Below are 20,322 nucleotides of genomic sequence, written 5' to 3' on the forward strand. Positions count from 1 at the left end.
TGGCTGGGATGATTTAACTGGGAATTGGTCCTGCTTCGAGCAGGGGGTTGGACTAGATGACCTTCTGGGGTCCCTTCCAACCCTGATATTCTATGATTCTATATGCCTCCAATTAAACTAACAAAAAAAGGTAGGTGGGGACTCGACTGAGTGAAATCAGCTCAGGGGAAATGACACAGCCCGTATTTAACTGAACTTGCAAAGAGACGGAGACAGAGACTAGAGGCAGCTGCAAAGAGACCATGGCAGGGTTTCATGTCCGTAGTGTCCTGGTGACTGGATCCAATCGAGGAATTGGTCTGGAGCTGATCAAGCATTTTATAGGGAAACCGAACCCACCCGAAGTGATCTTTGCCACCTGCCGGGACCCAGAGGGAGCGCAAGCGCAGGTGAGAAGCAGCTTTTTTGCTTAGCTGAACTTTATTTTAGAAAATGTTCCCCCAAAAGGCATGGAATAAAAGCGGGTTTAGATGGCAGATCCCATGAGAACTGAATGAGTCTGTAACAGGTTTCCCAGCTGAATGTTCCCCTCCACCCCTGAAACCTCCTGCCCTGCTAAAACAGGGAACCTTGCACGTTGCAGTAGGAGGCCTGATTTGGACTGACCCCAATTTTACCCAACCCTAACACTACTGGGCCTGATTCTCCACTGCCCTGCACCTTATGCAGAGTGGGTGTGAGGTGCTGCCATTCTGTTAGCTCCCCCCAACACACACACAGACATTCTGTCCGCTTCTGCCCTCCCTCTGCACACGGATCACCCCCAGTCATTGCTGCTCCGACATTGCTCCTCCACTCCCCTTGACACTAATGAAACTCTGCTGCTGCACGTTAACTATACGCAGCTCTCGTGCTCGTTGTATCACTCACTTGTCCCCATTATCATGTAAAGTATTGGCTCCTCGCAGAGCCGCAGCTAGAGCATCACAGATATGTTACCCTGTAATGATGGCAGGGAGCCTGGCACATTGCCCAATCAGGTACCCGATTTGTTTCAGATCCATAGGCCTGGATGCCAGGGGTCCAAAGCAGACCTGGCTGATGTTCAGGCTTGGCGTGGGGAAGGATGCTGCTATTCCATAAATGCTCAGACTGAATCCAACACTTTGTCTGAAAGTGCATGATCTCTGCCCGACCACCTCACCGCCTCTGAGACCCCAGCCCTCCTTCCCCAGCAGTGCTGGGACCACCCATTAACCCTTGATGTCGCTGTGGAGGAAGTGAGGTTTGCCTGTTGTCCCATAATCCTTCCTATAGTGGGAGCTCTCCCTGTGATGCTTCTTCCTCTCTGCCCTCCTTGCCCGAGCCCAAATGTCTATAGTGCTGCAACCTGAGCTAGGGGCCCTCCCACCTCTCAGGGTCCTACAATCTGGGCTCCTGTAAAGCATGAACATCCACACTGCAATTAAGCAGCCCCTTAGCCTGAGCCCTGCGAGCCTGAGTCTGCTGGAATGGGCCAGGCAAAGGTGTCTAATTGCAGTGTAGACATACCCTGCGAGGGTAATAAACTAAGTTCCCTCTAAGATAGCCCCAGCCCAGGAGCTGCCCCAGCGGGGATAGGCACCTCTCCCCTGGCCCTGGAGCTGCTGGGGCAAGAGAGATCTGGGGGGAGTCCTCTCTCCCCAATGTAGGCCCGGGACACCCTGAACCCCAAACCCCTCATCCCCAGCCCCACCCCAGAGCCCGCACCCCCAGCCAAGCCCTCACCCTCCCGCACCCCAACCCTCTGTCCTAGCCCTGAGGCCCCTCCCACATCCCAAACCTCTCATCCCCGGCCCCAACCCAGATCCCGCACATGCAGCCGGAGCCCGCACCCCCACACACACACTCCAACCCTCTGCCCCAGCCCTGAGCCCCCTCCTGCTCTCCGAACCCCTCGGCCCCCACCCCTGCCACACATCACCTCCATATCGATGCACACAACAAAATTCATTCTGCACATGGACATAAAAAATTAGAGGGAACATTGATACTAAATGGCTACTGCTCTCCAGCAACTGTCTTCAGGGAGGATCCCAATGGCCCCCTGCCTCTCCGTATCTGCCCATGGCTTGTCATGGAGAGGCAGGCCAGAAACCGATATCTAGAGCTGGGTGAATAATGGATATTTTGGTTTGCTGACAATTCCAAAAAAGCAGACAAACAAAAATATTGTTTTGGCTCAAACCAAAAACAATTTTTACAAAAATGTTAGAAATTCGAAAAAAAAATCTATTTTGGGTGTAATGAAATGTTTGCTTCGATCTGAAACAAAATATTCTGATTCTGAGCAATTGTAAATGGTTTGGAAGGTTTGTTTTTTTTAAAAAAAAATTATAGGAAATTTCCAAACAAAAGTTGTTTCAAACAGAAATATTGAAACATTTTGATTTTTTCAGGTTTCTCTAGAAACCAACACAAATTCACAAGCTCTTTTGGTGTTATCAAATCTGCAACTTTGGTCAAAGGAGTTTTGGCCAAAATTATTCACCCAGCTCTGCTGATATCCCCAACCCGACCCCCAATCCCCATATGACAGCAATGGGGCAAAAACGGTTTCTACCTTGCTACTTTATCACTGGTGCTAAAAGATGCACCTTGACTACTTCACAACAGCCCACAGGAGATCTGGGAGGTTCCTTAGCTGTTTCTCAGGGCAATTACTAAAACATGAGCTGATCCCCAGTGCCTGCTCCTGGGGGCTCTGGAGAGGAGGCCCCTGCCCAGCAACGGGAACAAGAGAAAAATCTGTCAACAGGAGTGAGTGATGGGTATGGGGTAGCAGGTGAGTGATGGCTGGGGCAGAGTTGGGAGAATGGGGGAAAGAGGAGAACTGATGGAGAGAGGTTGAGGGGATGGGGAAGGAAGAAGAACCAGGAGGCAGGTTAAAAGAGAGGATGGTTGGGGGAAGAGGAGTGACAGACAGAAAAAGGGAGTGAACAACATGCAAGGTGTGTGGAAAGGGAAAGCCAGCTGAAGGACAGACTGGTTGGGGAACAGCATGGGGTAAAGGCCCTAGGCAGGGGAGAAGCTGGGACTTCATATGCACCCACTCTGATTTTTTGGTTGCATGATGACCCAGGTTGTTCCCATGGTCTTCACCCAGAGCAGTGCCCTGGTGTTCCCAGGCCAGCCACAGGGTCAGCTTCTGCTCTCTGTTAAACTCACATACCCCCATTCAAATGAATGGGATTGCATGTGGGTGACAGCAGAATCTGTGCCGTAGGGCTGTGGGTATTCTCGGTGCCAGGGCTCTGTCTGACGGGGCGATGCAGCATTTGTGCCTGTGTTTTCACTTAGGTTCCATAATGCTTTTTTTTTTTTTTTAATTCTTCTTCTTCTTCTTTTTTTCCTTCCAGGAATTAAAAAAATTGGCTTCCAAGCACCCAAACGTTATGATTCTGCAGCTAGGTACGTCCTCAGCACATCTCTCCTGCCAACCAGCACGCTGCAGACACTGCATGGCCGGCTGTCCTTTAGCTGCTTTCTGATTCGCAGTCTCTGCTCTGACCCTTTCCACGTCCATTCTTTTCCAGCTTCCTAGCACCTGACTAGATCATAATCACTAGTGCAGCTAAATGGGCCTCAACTTGTTAGTACACTGCCCGTGTCAGTGGATTGTAGTTCTTCATCGCTGAACAATGCAGAAAGCGCAGTCACAGAGGCTGCCTGCCTTGTCTGGTAATCTGTGCCAAACACTGAACCTGGTTCTGCTCCCTTTAAATCAAAGAGGTGTTCTGTTCTGCCGCTGAATGCAGCATGGGAGCAGGACTGGATCATGCTCACTTTTGTGAGAACTGCAGTGAGAGAAGATGACAAACTAAATCTCAGCCAAGCCTAGCGTCGCCGGGAACAGTCTTGATTGACAATAATAGGTAGAATATGCCTGAATGTTCCTTATACAACATGCCCTAAGGTGGGGTGAGGCTGTCATAGCAACAGAACTCATCTACTAATACATGACCATACAATATACCAAGGTGTTGAATGAGGTTACATGTTATGGAATCATTCAGAAGAGATTAGGTGATTACAGTTTCCAGATCCATTCCAGTCTTAGTACAGTTTTTCCCCCTCCCTTCTAACTTTCTCAAAAATAAATCTCCCTTAGCCTGAAAATTCACAAAATTATTCCCCAGACAGAAGTGGTTTGTTGTGTTTTGTTTTGTTTTTAGTCTGTTGTTCACCCTCGCATGCATGCAGATTCTTCTTTAGATTATGACCCTGGTTTTAACAAATTCAGTTGAGAAAATGTCTTTGGTTTAAATTGGTCTGAATTTCAAAGAGGCCAGTTAGAGTCATTGAGAGCCTGATTATGAAAGGAGCTAAGCACATGCATCTATCAGTGCCTTCAGCCGGACTTCTCAGCATCTCTGAAAACCAGGCCCAATGGTGTCTCAAGACAGGCACGCAAAATTAGTGGACACTTCTGGCCAAGATCACACAGGAAGTCTACGGCAGAGTTGGGATCCTGATCACCTGGTTCCTAACCCCGTGTTTTAAGCACATGACATAAAGTCTAAGCTCCTAAATCCATATTTAGGCACCTGAATAGACATGAACTACTGGCTTTCAGTGGTCGATCAGGCTACTAATATTCAGGTGCCAAAATATGGCTGTAGAAGCCTAACTTTAGGCACTCAAGTTTGACCATTTGTATCATAAAACTGAAACACAAAAACACTTGGAAGTTCTCAGCTAAGGTTGTCCATGATTGACATTCATTAACTTAGAGTAAATTTGTAAATTAGCACCAAGCTAGTTTTGATAAAACAGCTTTAAGTTGGCCAAAAGAGTCATTAGACACCGTTTTCACCTCTCTACTGCACAAATCACCATCGCGTCTTCAAGTTACGTAGTACAACGTTAATGAGGGTAGGTGCAGCCATGAAAGCAGTCATTCCAAAATTTCCCTTTCCTTTCCAGAAGATCCTTCCTTAGTTTGCATCCAAACCCACACATCTAAGTGTAAGGGGCATTATATGAGTCTAACTTTGCACTTAAGATCTACTCAATAAACTCTTATTGCACTGAAGTCTCCAGTTCAGTAACCTAGAGATGTTGCCAGGAAGGCACAGGTCTGGGCTGGCTTGTTCTCAATTAAAAGTGCCTGGAAATACTTTATGAACTTTTTGCCTGAAACAGGAAATCCCTGACTGGATTTATGCTCCCTGCCGTGACCTCAGGAATGGAGCGCACATTCTAACAGTGATGTGGTTAAAATTGGGTTGCGGGTTGTGAACGATCCATCAGAGTTAGGAGTGAGCCAGGCCTCTGCTCAACATATTAACTGAATTCTCTGTCAGCTGTCTCTAGAGATGGGCTTTTAACCAGGCTACCAGAACTGTGGCTGTATTTATTTCATATAGTATCAGGAATGGAACCAAACCGTGCTCATAACCAGTCCTGTATTCTCTCTCCAGAAGCTACAGACTCAGCGAGCATCAAGAGCGCTGCAAAGAAAGCTGAGGCCCGTCTGGGAGGAACTGGCCTAAATTTGCTGATAAATAATGCTGGCGTTATGCTACCAAGCACACTTGAGTCAGCCACTCCTGAAGATATGTTAAGTGTCTATAACACAAACATTGTTGGGCCGCTGTTAGTGACCCAGGTAAGAGTCCACCTTCGGGTGAGAATACTTAGGATTTTTGGTTTAAAGCAAGATAATTAGCTGAAGAGATCTAGTATTTCACCCCACCCTGCTTTAAAAGAAAGTGGCCCATTTGTTAGCATTAGAATAGATTTTTCTGTGTTCTGATAAAGCCCAGAGGTTCCAATCAGGGTCAGAGCTCTGTTGTGTTCCATGGTGTACAAACGCAGAGGTCGGGGGGCGGTTGTCACAGCGAGCTGTTCAGAGGAGCAGACAGATACAGACCTTGCAGAAGGGTCCAAAGCAGTTGAGCCTTCCTAAGGCTTCCCCTGAATGCTTAGGTAATACAGACCTGCACATAGACCAGTTGTGTTAAACACCCTCTCTGTTATGCTTTGCCATGTTCCTGCTGCAAATGTTAAACTCTCCTTCCTTTTCCGAAGGTTCTTTTGGGTCACTGTATTCACCACTGCTTCCCGAAGGGAAGACTTGCAGATACAGCTGCATGAATTATGCATTTCTTGGTTTGTTGGCAATTTTTAAAAGTTAAAAAAAGTCATTCTGGATCAGAACAAAATGATAATTTTTGGCAAATCACAGAGTAAAAACTAATACTAATGATGATGATTATTATTATTACTTCTTCATCATTTGGTCAAACAAAACAGTTCAATTTTGAACATTTTAAAATATTTTTGGATTTCTTCAAGAGCAAATGAAAGGAAGTTTGAACCAAAATGTCATTTTGAAATGAAAAATTAAAATGTTTCAATTTTTTCAGAAACTTTCCCCAAAAGAACAAGTCTGTGAAGTCGACGTGAATTTGTGAAATATTGCGGTGTCACTGAATCCGCATTTTTCACTGAAAACAAGTTTTGGTCAAAAACTTTTGCTCAGCTCTGCTTGCAGGTGCCAAACCAGACCCGCTCTGAGAGCTGGGGAATCTCAGGATTCCACCCTGGGGAGGTAACAGCACGAGGTGTAACACCTGATGGGGGGCTCTCAGAGACCAGAGAAGCGGTCAAAGGTGCAGCTGCCCTGGTAACACTGACACACTCCGTTCGCTATAATGGGGTGACACAGGCCTAACAGAGAAGAGAATTTAGTGCACCCACTTTTTATGCCATTGGTGATCCAGACATTGCAAGCCTCATCTAGATGCTTATTATTATTTATCAATTAGTAGTATTATTGCTTATACAGCACTGTAATTGGACCCAGCATTTTACAGCTGGCAACATGCAGAGCAGAATAGAATCCAGCTCTCACTCTAAAGAGTTTATAGTCTGAAGACACAAACAGGTTCAGGACAGACAGTGGCATTCTAGGGACACTCTAGGTGGTAGAAGGAACAGAGCAGGTGGTGGTTGAGGAGTAGCTTGAAGGCGGAGATACTCAGGGATAGCTAATTAGGAAGCTGTTCTAGCAGAAGGGGTGCCATGAAGACAGGTGGGAAATGGGGAGAGGGAGGAAGAAGCAAAGGGGGGAACCGGTTGTGGGGAGCCCAGGAAGTGGGACTCAGGTGCAGGCAGATTTAGGTCTGAGAAACTGGTAAGTTTGTTATCAAGGACAAAGTGACCCAGTGTCTCCCCAGGCATTCCTGCCCTTGCTGAAGAAGGCTGCCCAGGGCAGCAACCAGAAAGGGATGAGCTGCAGCAAGGCGGCCATTGTCAACATCTCCACTGTTCTGGGATCCATTGAGAAAACTCCTGAAACGTTCTCCTTCGTGCCAGTAGTCTCCTACCGCTGCAGTAAGGTATGGCTCCCCCAGGCTAACCAGTCATGGGGTAGTCACTGAATCTCATATTTCTCAGCCTGAAGATAATGAATGAAGGTGATGACCATTCTGAAATAGTTACATCCACGATGCCCAAAATGGAGCATATTTAACCCCCAATAGGAAAGGTAGGTCTTTGTCCATCTCTTGTGACTGGTCCATATAACAGAATTAATTAAGTCTGTTAATTTTAATGATCTGGAAGATGGTGTGGATTGCACCCTCAGCAAGTTTGCAGATGACACTAAACTGGGAGGAATGGTAGTGTGACAAAGCTCTGTCCTTGCCTCCGTGGGTCCCGTGTTTCTTGGCGGATTTTTGCTAGCCTCAGAGCTCACTGTGACCCTCTCTCTCTGGAGACAAGGGTCACAGTCTACTGAGCCACTTTCATCATAAGCCAGCGAGGGAGGTGAGGAGAAGTTATCCTTCCTTGCACAGTCTCTGTTGTCTCCTAGTCTCAGTGATTAATCAGGGGGCAAAGGTTGGCGGGTGGGGGGAGCCTGGGCCCACCCTCTACTCCGGGCTCCAGCCCAGGGACCCTATGGTAGCTGACCTTTTAGAAACATGACATGTACAATTCCTTGGGCTACTTCCCCCACAGCAGCCCTCACTTCCTCAAGCTCCACATCACCCTTACCTCAGGACCTTCTTCCTTGTGCCTGATATGATGTGTACTGCTCAGCCTCTCCAACAGCGCAACTTCCTCCCACAGCTCCTGACATGCACACCCGCCTGACTACCTGGGAGGCTTTTAACTAGTTTCAGCCAGCCCCTGATTGGCTTCAGCTGTCCCAATCAACCTAGCATTCTCCCTGCCTTCTGGAAAGTTCTTAATTGGCCCCAGGTGTCTCAATTGACCTGGAGCAGCTGCCATTTCACTTATCCTGGCACCAGGGATTTGTTTAGCCTGCAGCTAATATATCTATCTCCCACTACTTTTCTATAGCCATCTGGCCTTGCCCCATCACAGTATTTATGCTAGAGGTTAGGGATAGGATACAGAGGGACCTAGACAAATTAGAGGATTGGGCCAACAGAAGTCTGATGAGGTTCAACAAGGACAAGTGCAGAGTCCTGCACTTAGGACGGAAGAATCCCATGAACTACTACAGACTAGGGATGGAGCAGCTAGGCAACAGTTCTGCAGAAAAGCACCTAGGGGTTACAGTGGGCGAGAAGCTGGATATGAGTCAACAGTGTGCCCTTGTTGCCAAGAAGGCTAAAGGCATTTCGGGCTGTTTAAGTTGGAGCATTGCCAGCCAATCGAGGGATGTGATCATTCCCCTCTATTCGGCATTGGTGAGGCCTCATCTGGAGTACTGTGTCCAGTTTTGGGTCCCGCACTACAAGAAGGATGTGGAAAAATTGGAAAGAGTCCGGTGGAGGGCAACAAAAATTATTAGGGGCCTGGAGCACATAACTTGTGAGGAGAGGCTGAGGGAACTGGGATTATTTAGTTTGCAGAGGAGAAGAATGAGGGGGGATTTGGTAGCTGCTTTCAATGACCTGAAAGGGGGTTCCAAAGAGACTGTTCTCAGTGGTAGCAGATGACAGAACAAGGAGTAATGGTCTCAAGTTGCAGTGGGGAAGGTTTAGGTTGGATATTAGGAAAAACTTTTTCACCAGGAGGGTGGTGGAGCACGGGAATGGGTTACCTAGGGAGGTGGTGGAATCTCCTTCCTTAGTGGTTTTTAAGGCCCGGCTTGATAAAGCCCTGGCTGGGATGATTTAGTTGGGGATTGGTCCTGCTTTGAGCAGGGGGTTGGACTAGATGACCTCCTGAGGTCCCTTCCAACCCTGATATTCTATGATTCTATTAATAACCTTCCCTGTAGCACCCAGTGAGGAAAGAGGCAGAGGGGGGAAAAGAACTCCTGGACCTTCTCCCGCTCCAGTCCTGGGACAGGGGCATGAAGGGGTTGCAGACGGAGCAGTGGTGAGATGGGGAACAGAACTGATGTCAAGCTTGGGGGGTGCAGAATTAATTGCTTTATTGAGATGGGGGGATGATAACCCTCCCACACACTTTTGTCAGACTGCTATAAGCACTGACTGTGAGTGCATAGTTATTGATTTCACTCTGGGACAGGATGTAAAATATTGCCCCCTTTTCCTTGGTGGCATAACAGGAACCGTCCTCGGCCAGATATAATCCACCATACTGGCCAGACTCCTTCTGAAGCAAGATGTATGTGGCGCTACAAAGGTGTTGGAAGCTTCATACTCTCTCCCTGGGAAGTTTGCTGCCCTCACAAATTCCACCACACTTGGCTCCAACGCTGCTAAGTCTTTTGATCTTACAATCGCCTATTGCCTCCACCCCACAGCTTGTAAATGCCCATGTGCGTTGAGCTCCCAAGGGGCATGGGCTCACCACGCGTCCCGTGGCCATCTTCTTGGAATTTCTTCCTGCATGTGCATGCTGCTGCTCTCTCCAACAGCCCAACTTTTGTTTTAAGACCAATATTTTTCAGACACCCTATTGCTCACCTGAAGGGTCCCAAGGTGCTGAGCAAACCCTGCAATGGAAAACCTGTCTTATGAAAGGAGACTCAAGGGGCTTGGCTTGTTTAGCCTAACTAAAAAAAGGTTGAGGGGAGATATGATTGCTCTCTATAACTATATCAGAGGGATAAATACCAGAGAGGGAGAGGAATTATTTAAGCTCAGTACCAATGTGGACACAAGAACAAATGGATATAAACTGGTCATTGGGAAGTTTAGACTTGAAATTAGACGAAGGTTTCTAACCATCAGAGGAGTGAAGTTTTGGAATAGCCTTCCAAGGGAAGCAGTGGGGGCAAAAGACCTATCTGGCTTTAAGATTAAACTCGATAAGTTTATGGAGGAGATGGTATGATGGGATAACATGATTTTGGTAATTAATTGATCTTTAACTATTCATGGTAAATAGGCCCAATGGCCTGTGATGGGATGTTAGATGGGGTGGGATCTGAGTTACTACAGAAAATTCTTTCCTGGGTATCTGGCTGGTGAATCTTGCCCATATGCTCAGGGTTTAGCTGATCACCTTATTTGGCGTCGGGGAGGAATTTTCCTCCAGGGCAGATTAGAAGAGGCCCTGGAGGTTTTTTGCCTTCCTCTGTAGCATGCGGCACGGGTCACTTGCTGGAGGATTCTCTGCTCCTTGAAGTCTTTAAACCATGATTTGAGGACTTCAATAGCTCAGACATACGTGAGTGGTTTTTCACAGGAGTGGGTGGGTGAGAGTCTGTGGCCTGCGTTGTGCAGAAGGTCAGACTAAATGATCATAATGGTCCCTTCTGACCTTAGTATCTATTACTCCTGGGGGAATTCTGCGCCAAAAACATAAAATGTCTATGCCAAAAATTTTAAAATTCTGCACAAAATATTTTACAATTCTGCAAAATTCTGCATTTTATTTGTGAAAATAACACAATATAATCACTCCAGTTTCAATTATTTTTGTAATTTATTTCAAAATACCTGTCAACAAGTATGTCAACAATATAGACAACAGCAAAAAAGACTCCCCCAGCAGTAGAGAGTTACAGAAACCCCTATGACAATCCAGTTCCAGTTGGGGGCTGTTGGAGGGGCCTGTGTGGGGCCCCCAGAGCCCAGACACTTGCACTCACATCTCCCCAGAGCCCAGCTGTGGGGAACCACCCCAGCCCAGATACCCCCATCCTGCTAGAGCCCAACCAGGGGGCATTCCCTATCCCAGACACCAGCACCCCCAGAGCCATTATTCTCCCAGCTTCTTTACTGTTCTGCCAGGGTGTGGTGTGGTGCAGTCCTGACCTTCCTTGATCTTTTCCAGAGCCGGCTGGGTCTCCCAGGCCCTCTCCCGTCCTCAGGAGACTGAGTAGCAAGCAGAGCATGCAGCCTCCAGCCCAGCCAGGTTCAGCGCTCCAGCTCCTCTCACTGCTCTGCAACCTCAATTTTGCGAGGGAAACAGGGAATTCTGCAAAATTCTGCATCATGCAGTGGTGAACGCAAAAGCTCAGGCACCTGACTTAGGCACCCGGACAGCCCAATGCAGGTGCCTGCAGATGGCTGGTGCGTACAGCACTGTGAGATCCTTCAAGGGTAATCTTCACTGACCAAAAGGATCTTTATTTCCACTGCTCTGCTGAAGACGGCTAGAATTCCACTCCCTCCAAGCGCCCATGGAAATGCCCCTCTTACCACTGTGGCCTCTCTCTCCCAGCTCTGACCCACCTCCCATCGAAGTGTAAATGGGGAACTTTCCTGGCTTATGCACTATGCCATTGGAATTCGCTAGTCAAAGGATCTGAGTCCTCGCTCTCACTCTCTTCAGAGGCCTGCCTGATCTCGGGGACTCCCTTTCTACTCTCATCTGTGGCAGAGTCCTTGTAACCCTGACAAGGCTGGGCCCAGGATTCTTGGGGCTCGACTCCCAATCTGGTTGTCGTACTTAGGATGGGGCTCGAGTGTCTCCACTCCGGGGTACCCTTTCTGCTCCAGACGCTTCCCTGACCCACTGATTATCGCATATAGTTCAAAGCAAACACGATTTATTAAACAGCAAGTCCTTAAAAATAAGCAGAAACTGGGAAAGGTGAAAAGAAAAGCCTTCACCGCACTCTGTGGTTTGGGGAAATCCCAAGCAGCTGTGCCTGGAATGTAAGGGAAGTGCACAGTCTGCTCCTCACATGTCCCAGGTCCCTGGACAGGCCCTGGCTGTGCTGCAGGGATGCCGCAGGTCAGACAGGCACTCTGGCGGTTGCCACATGCCCTCAGGTTCTAGGTGGCAGGGCCCTTCCCCCCAGCATCACCCCCCATGGTGGTTACGATCCCCCTCCCAGTGCGACCCACAAGGCCTCTTGACTGGTGGGGTCTCCCTGTGCTGGGCCCTATGCCCAGGGACCCCGTCTGCCCAGCTGCTCCCTGCACCTGGCTCCAGACGGCTCCAGCCCCAGCTCCACTCTGCCTCCAGCGCATCTCTGATTCCAGCCCTCCTTAGCTTGGCCCCGCTCAGGCCCAGCAGCTCCAGCACACATAGAGGATAGGACCCCCTGCCTCATGACTCCCTCAGTGGCCTGGCTGACCTGTCAATCAGGCTGAGCTGGAGCCTTGGCCTCAGTCAGTCAGTCTCAGGGTCCTGATCTCTCATCGGCCCTTCCCCCTTCTTTTGGTATTGGGAGATGGCCAACCACAAAACCTCACTGAGTATCAGTGAGGGGCCAACAGTTCCTTCACAGAAGGCTCCTTCCTCTCTTCTTCCCTCTGCTGCCTTTCCCTTGCCCCAGGATCTTCTTCCCCCTGCCACTGCAGCACTTCCCCCCCCCCCAGCTGAATCCCTCAGTTCCTGGCTAGTCAGGCAGTGAATGTTCATCAGTCCCAGATGCAGCGTCCCACACGTGCAAATGAGCCGGGCTTGGTGGGTTGTGCCTGGGGGGTGCTGTGGCTCTGCTTTCGCTCACCATGTGCTTCGCCTCCAGGCGGCGCTGAACATGCTCACAAAGTGCCAGTCGATGGGATACAAGCAAGATGGGATCCTGTGCACTGCGCTGCACCCGGGCTGGGTGAAAACCGAGCTGGGAAACTTTCAACCTAACGTGCAGGTAGCGATGGCTCTCAGCAGAGAGATGGTCTGGGGAAAGGTGGGGTTGCACCAGCATTTCCTTTTACTCAGAGATTCTTCTGCTGCCTCTACTGTGATATGTGTGTTGGCAGGGAAAACGAACTTGCGCCAGATATTTAATACAGCCATAATTAAATCATTTGCTCAGGAGAAAAATGGAACATTCACAGAGGATCCACCAGCCTTCAGGCCACATCATTCATGAAATAAAATGAAGGACTTTCAGCAAAAACAGGCTTCTGATGCTACAGAGCGGGCTGTGGAGAAAGCCTTCTGCAGCACACACTACTGAGCCTCATCAACCCCAGTGATAGTTAGGAAATACAGGACCAGCGCATCTCCACCAGAGCTAAGCAACAACAGCATGAGGGCCAGTGTATCCCAGCTGCTGCTGTTTCTATGGCTGTAGTATATACAGGCCTGCTCTGCGCGGGGTTAGAGAACAGGAAGCTAAAAAGGCCAATTGGCAGCGCATGCTGGTGCGCTCACCTTTGCTAGCACTGGGGAAGCTGAACTGGTCCTAGTGCAATGGTGCATGTCCCAAAATGGGTTTGTGTAGATGCAGCCTCTGAGCCATCCTCAGTCTTGAAATCAGTGTTTTCCAATGATATACTCATTCCATTTCTATGTAAGTCCAGAGCTCCCCCTGTCTGTATAGCCACTAGGATTTGGGAAATGTTAACCATGGTGTCGCAGGGTGGCTGGCTCTTTAAGGGGAGTTGGGTGCCGCCTCACCCGTGGCAGATCAGTTACTCCGCAGCTGAGACTGATCAGCTAGGGACCAGGTGATTAGAAAAGCCAGCAAGAGGCTCAGTTGGGGTAGAAAGCTGCCAGGAGCACGGAGACTGGTGGGAAGCCCCCTCGTCAAGGTGAATCACTGCTGGGAGCAGGGTGTGGTAAGTGGCCTGTTGAATGGAAACCTTTAGGGGCTAGACAGGCCCCCACAGAAGACTCCAGGTTAGGGGGAAGGGACACTTGATTGAGTGCACTAGTTTTATATGCAAAAGAAGATTCTTTAGGCCAGTAGTTCTCAGACCCCCTTCAGGCAAGTGGGATCCAACCCGGTTTCAGAGGGTCACAACTGCCTTCCTTGCTAGATGGCCAGATACCCTGGATTTCTTTCTGTTGGAACATGGGGTCACTATATGGAAGAGGTTGAGAACCCCCAGCCAGCCCTGGATACTCAGTGCTTGGAGAGGAAAGTGCAGTTGTATTCTGTCTCACACTCTGGCATGAATGTTGCAGGCAGACCTGACGGTGGACGAGAGCGTGAGCGGGCTCATGAAGGTGATTTGTGACCTCTCTGAGAAACACCATGGCATCCTGATGAGCTGGGAAGGAAACACCCTGCCCTGGTGAGAACCCAGCGTGGAGGTGTGAAAGAATCAAGGAGCAGCCTCTGCTGAGCACTCTGGCACCTCTCTGTGCAACTGTCATAAATATGGATGAATAAAAATCACCCCCTGAATCAGAGCCTGTGTTGAGTCTCTTCTCAGTGGTGCCATGGGGGCAGGAGACAGCAATGGGACACAAACCAAGGAAGAGAACTACTTTAAATGGGCAAATCCTTCACTTAGTGCCAGCAGTGCAGAGGGCCCCGCCTGCAGCACACCTGCCGCAGTTCCATTGGCTGGGGGAGAGCCTGCCCCAGCTGCCCTCCCCACCATACACACTATGCCAGCTTTCTCACTTCCATTCAACACTGGCCACCCCACCAAAATCCACCACCCCTACGAACACTGCAGTTTGCTCGCCACACTTCCGTGTTGGCTGGGTCCCCCACTGGGCTGCTGCACAGTCTGCTGCCCTCCTGGGGCCAACTCCTGCAGCTCTGGACCCTGCCACTCTCCCCACTGCTCCAAGGGCTGACACTCATTGGATTGGTTCTGGCCAAGGCCTCCCCCAGCTCAGTGACATCACTATACATTTCCAAGCACTATACCAGGGACAAGATGCAGCACACCCCAGCCAGGCAGTCCTGAGCCAAGCTCAGAGGAGGAAGCAGCTGTACATTGGCAGCTGGAACAGAGGGCAGAAAGAAAGGGCTGCCCATTTGGGGTCACGATAAGAAAATGCTGCTGCACTGAGGCCCAGAGCCCAATCTCTTTACTAGTACGATGAACTGAGGGTCTCCATCTGCTGAGAGCTGGGCGATAGGTTCATTTTGTCCATCCGAGCTCCTGTCCCTGTGGCATGTGGAAAAGCCCAGTGGCTTTTTTTTTCCACTGGAAATACTTCACCTGATGCATCCCAAGACCGCATTAGCTTTTTTCATGGCCATATCACATTGGTGGTCCATAGTCATCCTGTGGTCAACCAATACTCCAAGGTCCTTCTCCTCCTCTGTTACTTCTAATTGATGCGTCCCCAGGTTATAACTAAAATTCTTGTTATTAATCCCTAAATGAATGATCTTACACTTCTCACTATTAAATTTCATCCTATTACTATTACTCCAGTTTACAAGGTCATCCAGTATGATATCCCAGTCCTTCTCTAAATTGGCAATACCTCCCAGCTTTGTATCATCCGCAAACTTTATTAGCACAGTCCCACTTTTTGTGCCGAGGTCAGTAATAAAAAGGTTAAATAAGACTGGTCCCAAAACCGATCCCTGAGGAACTCCACTGGTAACCTCCCTCCAGCCTGACAGTTCACCTTTCAGTAGGACCCACTGTAGTCTCCCTGTTAACCAGTTCCTTCTCCACCTTTCAATTTTCATATTGATCCCCATCTTTTCCAATTTAACTAATAATTCCCCATGTGGCACGGTATCAAACGCCTTCTGAAATCTAGGTAAATTAGATCCACTGCGTTTCCTTTTGTCTAAAAAATCTGTTACTTTCTCAAAGAAGGAGATCAGGTTGGTTTGGCACAATCTACCTGTTGTAAAACCATGTTGTATTTTGTCCCATTTACCATTGACCTCAATGTCCTTAACTACTTTCTCCTTCAAAATTTTTTCCAAGACCTTGCATACTACAGATGTCAAACTAACAGGCCTGTAGTTACCCGGATCACATTTTTTTCCTTTCTTAAAAACAGGAACTATGTTCGCAATTCTCCAATCACATGATACAACCTCTGAATTTACAGATTCATTAAAAATTCTTGCTAATGGGCTTGCAATTTCATGTGCCGATTCCTTTAATATTCTTGGATGAAGATTATCTGGGCCCCCCAATTTAGTCCCATTAAGCTGTTCGAGTTTTGCTTCTACCTCAGATATGGTAATATCTACTTCCATATACTCATTCCCATTTGTCATGCTACCATTATCCCTAAGATCCTCATTAGCCTCATTAAAGACTGAGGCAAAGTATTTGTTTAGATATTGGGCCATGCCTAGATTATCCTTAACCTCCACTCCAACCTCAGTGCTTAGCGGTCCCACGTCTTCTTTCTTTGTTTTCTTCTTATTTATATGGCTATAGAACCTTTTGCTATTGGTTTTAATTCCCTTTGCAAGGTCCAACTCTACTTGACTTTTAGCCTTTCTCACTTTATCCCTACATGTTCTGACCTCAAAAAGGTAGCTTTCCTTGCTGATCCCTCCCATCTTCCACCCCCTGTATGCTTTCTGTGTCCTGTCCTGAGGCTTCCTCATCCCATTTTCCCACCCACACCGGCAGGCAGCTGCTGCAGGAGCGCACGAGGGAGGCTCTTGTGTTGCTAGGCAGCTCTGTATGGCTGAAAGGGGAAAGAGCTGACGAACCTGCCATTGACTCGCGCGGCTCTGTGCTCTGTCAGCCGGGGCGGGCCAGGCTGCGGATGTGACTCAGGCTTGGGTAGCATGGCCGTGCTTCCCTGATGAGGCATGAGGCAGGCCAAGAGCTTTGCGCAGCCAAAAGGGAAGTGAGAGGGAGGAAGTCTTAGAGCCTGCACCTCTTGTCCATTTTTCCCTTGCCGCTTGGGCAGAGGCGGGAAGGGAGCAAAACATGCCTGGCTGAAGGTTTTCGCTCAGCCTTGAGGATTAAACCCGAGCCCCCAGTGTGGCTGCTGGGAGATGGATTTTTGTGTTGCATCCAGCGCAAGCTTCAGGCCACCAGCTGAAGTCACTGTGTCCAAGAGGGACGGCTTCGAGGCAGCAAAAGGGTGACTTAATGGCTCCCAGCAGACCTTGAGGAGCCCACGAGGAGCATGCCTTCAGCAGCATCCCTGGGGGAGCATAAACCACCCTCCTTTCGATTAACAGCTGAATGCATTGACCTATGATGCCACATTGACACCTACCAGCAGCTGGTTTGGCAGGGCCGCTGCCCAGCACCCTGCACCGCTTCCAGAGCTTGCAAAGCGCTAGCCGGGAGCCAGGGCCTCTAGGTGCTGCACCCATAACACAGAGCTCAATTAATCAAGACCCTCTTCTGCTAGCACTGGGCCTCCTTTTTCTTACACTGTCTAGTTGGCAGCCGGTATCAAGAGGAGTGCCCCAAGGGTGGCTCCTGTTGCCGCTTTTGTTCAATATCGTCATTAAGGATCTGGAGGATGGCATGGATTGCACCCTCAGCAAGTTTGCAGATGACACTAAACTGGGAGGAGTGGTAGATACGCTGGACGGTAGGGATAGGATGCAGAGGGACCTAGACAAATTGGAGGATTGGGCCAAAAGAAATCTGAGATTCAGCAAGGACATGTGCAGAGTCCTGCTAAGATTCTATGATTCTATCCCTGATTATCTTGGCTAATACCTGATGAACCTATCCTGAGGAACTGATCTAATTCTTTGTTGAACCCATTTATAGTTTTGGCCTTCAAAACATAATGAACACACATCTACAACCCCAAGAGGGCTTGACAACCACAAGAATTCTAAAAACATGAGTTATACACCCCGAAGTCAAGAAACATTAATAAAGACATGATATTTTGTTCTTATGGGCCTCTTTGTTCCTGAGCCTTTAGAGTGCAGTAAGACCACTTTCACAAAATCTGGAGCCTAAACACCTGAATGGATCTTGGTCTACCCTCATACTTTTCCTGGTGCCTCTCCCAAACATTTCATAGACCTACGGCCATGTCTACACTACAAGCCTATGTTAACTCAAGTTGTGTCAGTATAGACTCACTACGGTTACTATATCACTTGTGTGACGTACTTACTTGTGCTAGTGTAATAAATAAAATAGAACTGTAATGGTCAGAGATCGCACCAGCATAGAAGTATATTGAAGGAAAAACGCTAAGGAAATTAAGAGTTAAAATTATCCTCCGCATGTCCCGCATCCCACTAAAAGAAATCCAACCCACAGGTCACTTGGGCAGAAGAAGCAATGTCACGATGCTCCATTGTTAGAACAGTAAATGAAGCTGCAAATTAAATGATGTTTAAATGACCTCACTCTATTTTTTACAGTCCTGTATGAAGAGGTAATTGATACAGACGTGCACCAGACAGGGTCATTTGGAAGCCGAAGACTTTATGCTTCTATCCCACGCCACTGTCAAGTTTTAGCAAATTAGGACAAGTCAGCAAATAAGAACAACCTCAGGTATCACTAACTGCTATAGGTAGCAAATTCCTACAGGTAGCAGTTTCTGGAACTACACCTGTGCAGCTCCGCTCCCCGGCTCTTCTTGGGTTCCTGCTCTCTCCTTAGCTCGGCCCCACACTGGCCCAGGTAGTTCTAGCTCACATGGAGGATGGAACCCCCCCTGGGCTGGTGACTCCCTCATGAGACTGCCTCCCCTGTCAGTCAGGCTGACCTGGAGCTTTGGCCTCTCCCCATTGTCCCTGGGGACTGTCAGTCTCAGGGTCCTCATTTCCCATTGACCCTTGCCCTTCTATTGGTACTGGGAACCAGCCAACCAAACCACCCCCCACTAAGTTTAGCGTAAGGGGCCAACAGTCCCCGTACACAAGCCATCCCCATGAGGGTCACAGATGTCCAGCAAAGCTAGTGCAAACTGGTCCCATGATGTAATGGTCAGCACTCAGGACTCTGACTCCTGCAATTTGAGTTCAAATCTTGGTGGGACCGTGTGTTGGCTTGTGGTAAAGCCCTGGAGCTCAAAGTGCTCACCTCTCCTGTCTCTGGTTGCGCAAGAGTGAGTCCTTTCCCCCTGCTGAGTGACTTATGCCTACTGGAGCCAAGTCTTTGGATGGGAGGGCCGCAGTGGGTTGGGGGGCTCTAGAACTTCCCAACCTGGCTACTGATTCCTGTGGTTTGATCTGATGGTTGGGATTCTCGCTGCTTCACCTGATGTCCACAAGTTTGGCCCTTGTGCTTGCTGCCACATGTTTCCTCTTGCCCACATGGCGCTTAAAGAAAGAAGTGCCAGGGCCAGACCAGGGCCAGACTTCATAGTCAGGGAAAGGCAGGAGGGAGGAAGAGTCCCAGGCTGGAGCCCAGCACACCATTCCTCCTCTGGGCACCTAGAGCAGAGGCGGCTGGTGCTGACAGCTGCAAGGGAAGGCCTAAAAGCCAAGAGAACCTGAGGGCGGGGCAAGAGGAGGGGAGGACCATGCCTATGCCTGGCCAGCAGACAGCCACAAAGACACCTGGCCAGCCTGCGCCTTGGCATGCCAAACACCCACTGAAAGCATGCTTAAACCACTTGGTGATCGGGAAGGAAACCTGCCGAAATCTGTGTGTTGCACCAGCAAGAGAAGGAAGTAGAAGTCACAATACAAAAAAAACCACCACCACCTTTTTGCTATTGGAAGGGGGTGAGAACAGGCTTGTTTGCACTGACTGTGCAAACTGAAACTAAACCCATGGCTACACTTATGGGGCAGCAGGAACCTTTTGAGGAGACAATAGTGCAATGGCACATATATACTGAGCATTTTGAGCTTTTTGTTATTGCAAATGACATTACAGAAGAGAAGAAAGTGCCAATATTCTTAAGTGTTGTAGGGGCTAAGACCTACTCCCTGCTATGCAACTTACTATACCCTGGTAAGCCTGAGACCAAATCTTACCGTGACATTGTGGAAATCCTTGGGTCCCATTTTTCTCCAAAACCACTGGTAATTCCTGAAAGATATAGAATCATAGAATATCAGGGTTGGAAGGGACCTTAGGAGGTCATCTAGTCCAACCCCCTGCTCAAAGCAGGACCAATCCCCAATTTTTGCCGCAGATCCCTAAATAGCTCCCTCAAGGATTGAACTCACAACCCTGGGTTTAGGAGGCCAATGCTCAACCAGTGAACTGTCCCACAAAAAGAAACCAAAAAGAAGATGGAACAGCTGTAGAATTGGTAGCAACTTTGAAAAGGCTTGCAGAATTTACTGTAATTTAAGGAGATGTTAAATGACGCCCCACGTGACAGGTTAATGCGTGGCCTGCACAGTGAATCTACACAGAAGCGCCAATCAACAGAGGCTCAGCTTACCTCCAGAAGGCTGTTGATTTTGTGGTCTCTGTGGAACTGGCTACA

At 48.7% G+C, this 20,322-nt stretch overlaps 1 protein-coding gene across 1 annotated transcript; it reads left to right on the top strand.

Annotated features, from left to right (window-relative positions):
* The first annotated feature begins 242 nt into the window (after positions 1-242).
* On the top strand, positions 243-14,298 carry LOC140896492 (C-signal). Its single transcript, XM_073308418.1, has 6 exons — positions 243-389; positions 3,339-3,390; positions 5,403-5,590; positions 7,164-7,325; positions 12,797-12,919; positions 14,185-14,298. Exons 1-6 carry the CDS (start codon positions 243-245, stop codon positions 14,296-14,298), a joined length of 786 nt encoding a protein of 261 aa, XP_073164519.1.
* The last annotated feature ends 6,024 nt before the right edge of the window (positions 14,299-20,322 follow it).

This window comes from Lepidochelys kempii, chromosome 12, assembly GCF_965140285.1.
Source record: "Lepidochelys kempii isolate rLepKem1 chromosome 12, rLepKem1.hap1, whole genome shotgun sequence".
Taxonomy (NCBI): domain Eukaryota; kingdom Metazoa; phylum Chordata; order Testudines; family Cheloniidae; genus Lepidochelys; species Lepidochelys kempii.